At 48.8% G+C, this 8,104-nt stretch overlaps 1 protein-coding gene across 1 annotated transcript; it reads left to right on the top strand.

Annotated features, from left to right (window-relative positions):
- Positions 1 to 2,261: 2,261 nt before the first annotated feature.
- On the top strand, positions 2,262 to 7,882 carry LOC124003114. Its single transcript, XM_046311179.1, has 4 exons — positions 2,262 to 2,514; positions 2,797 to 2,913; positions 6,086 to 7,481; positions 7,640 to 7,882. Coding segments are annotated over exons 2-4 (1,641 nt in total). The 5' UTR covers positions 2,262 to 2,514; positions 2,797 to 2,911.
- Positions 7,883 to 8,104: the final 222 nt, after the last annotated feature.

Raw genomic sequence — 8,104 nt, 5'->3', positions numbered from 1 at the left:
CATACACACTATAGTATCAGATACTATGTCTGCTAGTGAGTTGAAATAGGAGGAGGCTACCTACATACACACTATAGTATCAGATACTATGTCTGCTAATGAGTTGAATAGGAGGAGGCTACACACATACACACTATAGTATCAGATACTATGTCTGCTAATGAGTTGAATAGGAGGAGGCTACACACATACACACTATAGTATCAGATACTATGTCTGCTAATGAGTTGAATAGGAGGAGGCTACACACATACACACTATAGTATCAGATACTATGTCTGCTAATGAGTTGAATAGGAGGAGGCTACACACATACACACTATAGTATCAGATACTATGTCTGCTAATGAGTTGAATAGGAGGAGGCTACCTACATACACACTATAGTATCAGATACTATGTCTGCTAATGAGTTGAATAGGAGGAGGCTACACACATACACACTATAGTATCAGATACTATGTCTGCTAATGAGTTGAATAGGAGGAGGCTACACACATACACACTATAGTATCAGATACTATGTCTGCTAATGAGGAGGCTACACACATACACACTATAGTATCAGATACTATGTCTGCTAATGAGTTGAATAGGAGGAGGCTACCTACATACACACTATAGTATCAGATACTATGTCTGTTAATGAGGAGGCTACACACATACACACTATAGTATCAGATACTATGTCTGCTAATGAGTTGAATAGGAGGAGGCTACCTACATACACACTATAGTATCAGATACTATGTCTGCTAATGAGTTGAATAGGAGGAGGCTACACACATACACACTATAGTATCAGATACTATGTCTGTTAATGAGGAGGCTACACACATACACACTATAGTATCAGATACTATGTCTGCTAATGAGGAGGCTACACACATACACACTATAGTATCAGATACTATGTGTGATATGTGCTGCTTCGTGTGATGTATTGTTGTCTCTTTCTGCTGTTGTCTGTGCCCAACAATGTTTGTATCCTGTTTTCTGCTGCTACTTTGTTGCTACCATGTTGTTGTCATGTCTTGCTGCCTTGCTATGCTGTCATCTTAGGTCTCTCTTTAGGTAGTGTTGTGTTGTCTCTTGTTGTGATGTGTGTTTTTGTCCTATATTTTTATGTAATTTATTTTTATTTTTAATCTCAGCCCCCGTCCCCGCAGGATGACTTTTGCCTTTTGGTAGGCCGTCATTGTAAATAAGAATTTGTTGTTAACTGACTTGCCAAGTTAAATAAAGGTTAAATAAATAAATATGTCTGCTAGTGTGTTGAATGATCCTCCTCTCCACCCTCTCCGAGTTGGGCATCTCCGGCGCGGCCCACGCTTGGATTGCGTCCTACCTGACAGGTCGCTCCTACCAGGTGGCGTGGCGGGAATCTGTCTCCTCACCACGCGCTCTCACCACTGGTGTCCCCCAGGGCTCTGTTCTAGGCCCTCTCCTATTCTCGCTATACACCAAGTCACTTGGCTCTGTCATAACCTCACATGGTCTCTCCTATCATTGCTATGCAGACGACACACAATTAATCTTCTCCTTTCCCCCTTCTGATGACCAGGTGGCGAATCGCATCTCTGCATTCCAGTTGAAGCTCGCATCCGCTACAAGACCATGGTGCTTGCCTACGGAGCTGTGAGGGGAACGGCACCTCAGTACCTCCAGGCTCTGATCAGGCCCTACACCCAAATAAGGGCACTGCGTTCATCCACCTCTGGCCTGCTCGCTTCCCTACCACTGAGGAAGTACAGTTCCCGCTCAGCCCAGTCAAAACTGTTCGCTGCTCTGGCTCCCCAATGGTGGAACAAACTCCCTCACGACGCCAGGACAGCGGAGTCAATCACCACCTTCCGGAGACACCTGAAACCCCACCTCTTTAAGGAATACCTAGGATAGGATAAAGTAATCCTTCTCACCCCCCCCCTTAAAATATTTAGATGCACTATTGTAAAGTGGCTGTTCCACTGGATGTCATAAGGTGAATGCACCAATTTGTAAGTCGCTCTGGATAAGATCGTCTGCTAAATGACTTAAATGTAAATGTAAATAGTAGGCGATTCCAAAATAACTGGAGAAGGCTAAACACAGAGCTGATCATAAGTGGAGAAATACATGTTTGATAACCAGTATATGATTGGAAATATATGCACAATTATAATCCTATCGTTTATTTCGCCTTCATTACCCATTTACACACGGTTTACAGGTCACGACTCTTATGTTGAAGGATTTTTCAACCCAACATGACGTCACCCGGAAGTTATTGCCTCGGTGGCGTCAAATAGTTTTCCACCGATATTCTCATCCCAACAAACAAATGATTTCAGGTAGCTAGGAAATTCGTTTAAATGTGTTTTACATTTTCAGTTTGAACTTTAATGAGTTATTTAAATAACGCATGTCTCAGACAAACTCTTGAGTCTTTTAGAGTGTTTGTTATCCTAGCTTGTAAAGCTAGCTAACATTACACTAGCCATTGTCTTGGGTTGGAAAGTGACGGCAGCTCAATAGGTTGGTATCTTTCTAGCTAGCTAACACTATGCATTGTGTTTTTTTGTCCATAATATAGTATTTAGCTATTCCTTTTGACTACGCAAAGTTATACACTCGTATGTTGCTCTGGATAAGAGTATCTGCTAAATGTCTCAAATGTAAGCTAGCTTGCTATGTTTACCACATCAGCATGTTACTACCACATGTTCACATTGCACCCCTTTCCCAAATGTGGTATAACCTGTTTGTTTTTTAAACTCACCATTTATACTGCCTCTGGTTCTACTGACCCACCTCTAGCCCACCATGTCTGAACCGGGTTCTGGCTGTGGCGTTCCAGTCCAGAGAAGCTCACAGCCTGGTCCAGAGACGGTGTCAGTGAAGCTGGAGGACTGCGGTCAAACACTGGAACTCAATGTGATTTGAGATTTTTTTTTTTTAAATAGCTGATTTGGCAGTACCTTTCAAAGAATCTGTCCACAATTCACAGATTTCACAATCACTCTTTGACTGACAACGGAGCAGAGAGTTAATCGTACAGAAAGTAAGTCACGTGACCCTTTTATGCAGCTTTCCAGTTCTAGACTGCAGGGAGAGAGAGGGAGAGTTCTAGACTGCAGGGAGAGAGAGGGAGAGTTCTAGACTGCAGGGGAGAGAGGGAGAGTTCTAGACTGCAGGAGAGAGACTGCAGGGAGGAGAGGGAGAGTTCTAGACTGCAGGGAGAGGGGAGAGTTCTAGACTGCAGGGAGAGAGAGGGAGAGTTCTAGACTGCAGGGAGAGAGAGGGAGAGTTCTAGACTGCAGGGAGGAGAGGAGGAGAGTTCTAGACTGCAGGGAGAGAGAGGGAGAGTTCTAGACTGCAGGGAGAGAGAGGGAGAGTTCTAGACTGCAGGGAGAGAGAGGGAGAGTTCTAGACTGCAGGGAGAGAGAGGGAGAGTTCTAGACTGCAGGGAGAGAGAGACTGCAGGAGAGAGAGTTTGAACTTTAATGAGGAGAGAGTTCTAGACTGCAGGGAGAGAGAGGGAGAGTTCTAGACTGCAGGGAGAGAGAGGGAGAGTTCTAGACTGCAGGGAGAGAGAGGGAGAGTTCTAGACTGCAGGGGAGAGAGGGAGAGTTCTAGACTGCAGGGGAGAGAGGGAGAGTTCTAGACTGCAGGGAGAGAGAGGGAGAGTTCTAGACTGCAGGGAGAGAGAGGGAGAGTTCTAGACTGCAGGGAGAGAGGGAGAGTTCTAGACTGAGGGAGAGAGAGGGAGAGTTCTAGACTGCAGGGAGAGAGAGGGAGAGTTCTAGACTGCAGGGAGAGAGAGGGAGAGTTCTAGACTGCAGGGAGAGAGAGGGAGAGTTCTAGACTGCAGGGAGAGAGAGGGAGAGTTCTAGACTGCAGGGAGAGAGAGGGAGAGTTCTAGACTGCAGGGAGAGAGAGGGAGAGTTCTAGACTGCAGGGAGAGAGAGGGAGAGTTCTAGACTGCAGGGAGAGAGAGGGAGAGTTCTAGACTGCAGGGAGAGAGAGGGAGAGTTCTAGACTGCAGGGAGAGAGAGGGAGAGTTCTAGACTGCAGGGAGAGAGAGGGAGAGTTCTAGACTGCAGGGAGAGAGAGGGAGAGTTCTAGACTGCAGGGAGAGAGAGGGAGAGTTCTAGACTGCAGGGAGAGAGAGGGAGAGTTCTAGACTGCAGGGAGAGAGGGAGAGTTCTAGACTGCAGGGAGAGAGAGGGAGAGTTCTAGACTGCAGGGAGAGAGAGGGAGAGTTCTAGACTGCAGGGAGAGAGGGAGAGTTCTAGACTGCAGGGAGAGAGAGGGAGAGTTCTAGACTGCAGGGAGAGAGAGGGAGAGTTCTAGACTGCAGGAGAGTTCTAGACTGCAGGGAGAGAGGGAGAGTTCTAGACTGCAGGGAGAGAGAGGGAGAGTTCTAGACTGCAGGGAGAGAGAGGGAGAGTTCTAGACTGCAGGGAGAGAGGGAGAGTTCTAGACTGCAGGGAGAGAGAGGGAGAGTTCTAGACTGCAGGGAGAGAGAGGGAGAGTTCTAGACTGCAGGGAGAGAGAGGGAGAGTTCTAGACTGCAGGGAGAGAGAGGGAGAGTTCTAGACTGCAGGGAGAGAGAGGGAGAGTTCTAGACTGCAGGGAGAGAGAGGGAGAGTTCTAGACTGCAGGGAGAGAGAGGGAGAGTTCTAGACTGCAGGGAGAGAGAGGGAGAGTTCTAGACTGCAGGGGAGAGAGAGGGAGAGTTCTAGACTGCAGGGAGAGAGAGGGAGAGTTCTAGACTGCAGGGAGAGAGAGGGAGAGTTCTAGACTGCAGGGAGAGAGAGGGAGAGTTCTAGACTGTTCACTGGGAGAGAGAGGGAGAGTTCTAGACTGCAGGGAGAGAGAGGGAGAGTTCTAGACTGCAGGGAGAGAGAGGGAGAGTTCTAGACTGCAGGGAGAGAGAGGGAGAGTTCTAGACTGCAGGGAGAGAGAGGGAGAGTTCTAGACTGCAGGGAGAGAGAGGGAGAGTTCTAGACTGCAGGGAGAGAGAGGGAGAGTTCTAGACTGCAGGGAGAGAGAGGGAGAGTTCTAGACTGCAGGGAGAGAGAGGGAGAGTTCTAGACTGCAGGGAGAGAGAGGGAGAGTTCTAGACTGCAGGGAGAGAGGGAGAGTTCTAGACTGCAGGGAGAGAGAGGGAGAGTTCTAGACTGCAGGGAGAGAGAGGGAGAGTTCTAGACTGCAGGGAGAGAGAGGAGAGTTCTAGACTGCAGGGAGAGAGAGGGAGAGTTCTAGACTGCAGGGAGAGAGAGGGAGAGTTCTAGACTGCAGGGGAGAGAGGGAGAGTTCTAGACTGCAGGGAGAGAGAGGGAGAGTTCTAGACTGCAGGGAGAGAGACTGCAGGGGAGAGTTCTAGACTGCAGGGAGAGAGAGGGAGAGTTCTAGACTGCAGGGAGAGAGAGGGAGAGTTCTAGACTGCAGGGAGAGAGAGGGAGAGTTCTAGACTGCAGGGAGAGAGAGGGAGAGTTCTAGACTGCAGGGAGAGAGAGGGAGAGTTCTAGACTGCAGGGAGAGAGAGGGAGAGTTCTAGACTGCAGGGAGAGAGAGGGAGAGTTCTAGACTGCAGGGAGAGAGAGGGAGAGTTCTAGACTGCAGGGAGAGAGAGGGAGAGTTCTAGACTGCAGGGAGAGAGAGGGAGAGTTCTAGACTGCAGGGGAGAGAGGGAGAGTTCTAGACTGCAGGGAGAGAGAGGGAGAGTTCTAGACTGCAGGGAGAGAGAGGGAGAGTTCTAGACTGCAGGGAGAGAGAGGGAGAGTTCTAGACTGCAGGGAGAGAGAGGGAGAGTTCTAGACTGCAGGGAGAGAGAGGGAGAGTTCTAGACTGCAGGGAGAGAGAGGGCCAGAGGGCAAACTCCAGCTAACTAGTTTCAATGTATGTAATCACTTGGGAAATTTAGGATTTTAGGTAAACTTCCCCTTTAACCTCATACATTCTGATAGATGCTGTAATTTATTTGGGGAGACCTTTTGTATTGTTTGGTGTTTTAATCACACCTGAATTCTAAATAAACAATGTATTATTTAAAAAAAACGTTTCTGATTGTAATCCCACATCTGTTAATATATTCCCACAGGAGAGAGCTCCAACTCAGGCTCACTCAGCGAGCCCAGTACCACAGTATCAGGAAACCAGCAACAACACGAGGGAGGAACTCAAGGCAGAAACCTCACCACTGCTTGGACTGCTTCACTCGTTTCTGTGATCCAGAGGAGTTGAGACACACTTGTAAAGACCGCAGCCACGGTGTAACATGTCCTCCCAAACGGAAGATGACTTCCAGCTCCTTCTCACCAATCCTCCCACCAGTCCTCCCACCAGTCCTCCCAAACGGAAGAAGACTTCCAGCTCCTTCTCACCAGTCCTCCCAAACGGAAGACGACTTCCAGCTCCTTCTCACCAGTCCTCCCAAATGGAAGAAGACTTCCAGCTCCTTCTCACCAATCCTCCCAAACGGAAGAATACTTCCAGCTCCTTCTCACCAGTCCTCCCAAACGGAAGAAGACTTCCAGCTCCTTCTCACCAGTCCTCCCAAACGGAAGAAGACTTCCAGCTCCTTCTCACCAGTCCTCCCAAACGGAAGAAGACTTCCAGCTCCTTCTCACCAGTCCTCCCAAACGGAAGAAGACTTCCAGCTCCTTCTCACCAGTCCTCCCAAACGGAAGAAGACTTCCAGCTCCTTCTCACCAGTCCTCCCACCAGTCCTCCCAAACGGAAGAAGACTTCCAGCTCCTTCTCACCAATCCTCTCACCAATCCTCTCACCAATCCTCTCACCAATCCTCTCACCAGTCCTCCCACAATTTTCTTTCATCATCGTGTCAGCTAATGGGGATCCTAGTAAACATAAAGATATATCTGATGTTTAAGTTCGTCTTTGAGGCGATGTGCGAGGAGGGAGACTCCAGACTCCAGAGGCATTACGACGCTCACGGCTTCTTTAAGCACCCAAGAGGCTATGTACAAAACAAACTGTTTGACTGTATGCACGAGGTGTACAAAGAGGCGATTACCAAGGAGGTGTGGGCGGCTAGCTTCGTAGCGGTGCAGGTGGACGGCATGCCGTGGACAGGGGAGGTCTCCTCCGGGGTGATATTGCCCCTAGCTACAGATCTAGGATCAGCTTCCCCAATCCCAACTGTGACCATTAGTGTGGCCCAAGATCAGCTTCTTGGGCTAACAATCTACTCCAGTATGCCACAGCAGGTTTCTGTCGTGCTACGGTACACGCTTCCAGACAATACTGTCACGGAGAGGTTTTGGGAGTTTGTGGACCTAAAGGATAAAATGGCTGCCGGTCTCACCAAGGCAGTCAAGGACTCGCTGGAGCCACTGAATCTGGAGCACAAGCTGATTGGTCAGACGTACGACGGGGCTGACGTACCCGACCTGGAAACTCACCTGAAACTCACCTATCCCAGCGCTGCACGCATCACACTCCCGCTACGCATCACACTCCAGCAGATCTGCTCGGCGACAGCAACTCAACTCAAAAGTTATTTTTTGCAGATTTTTCTTTTGTTTTGAAACTTTCTTCAAAGATCAGCCAAAATAGAGCTACAGCTGCAGGGTGGAACTGTAAGCGAGAAACGGTCAGTGTGGTTTGGGAGAATCGCATTGCTCTTCTGAAGTGTGTGGAGGATATTAGGACACAGCCGATGTGGGACCAGGACTCTATCAGAGAGGCTTACGGCCTGTCAGCCAAACTCAGGGACCCCACGTTCCTACAACTACTGCAATGTTTCTATTGGGTCATGCAGGAGGTGGATGTTCTCACTGTCAACATACACAGGAGGGATGTTGTCGTGGCGGACATCGAACAGGCAGTTGATAGTTTTCGAGAAGTACGTTCAAGCCCAACAGGGGAGAGCTGAGGCCACAGCACACGTAGGCCCCACGTCGGACAACGACAAGAGAGAGAGACACAGAGAACTGCAGCGGTCATGAGGACGGCATGTGACGTCATCGTCACACATGTGCATCACAGGTTTTCTCAAAATAGCGACCATTTTAATCGCAGCCAAACTGGTGAATCCCATGCTTTTCTCTAAGTTCGTAGGCTGTTTCCCGTGCTCAGCCCTACAGTGTGCTGCCAA

Source organism: Oncorhynchus gorbuscha, linkage group LG18, assembly GCF_021184085.1.
Source record: "Oncorhynchus gorbuscha isolate QuinsamMale2020 ecotype Even-year linkage group LG18, OgorEven_v1.0, whole genome shotgun sequence".
Taxonomy (NCBI): domain Eukaryota; kingdom Metazoa; phylum Chordata; class Actinopteri; order Salmoniformes; family Salmonidae; genus Oncorhynchus; species Oncorhynchus gorbuscha.
Note: the sequence above shows the minus strand (reverse complement) of the source record. Positions and strands in the feature narration are given on the sequence as shown.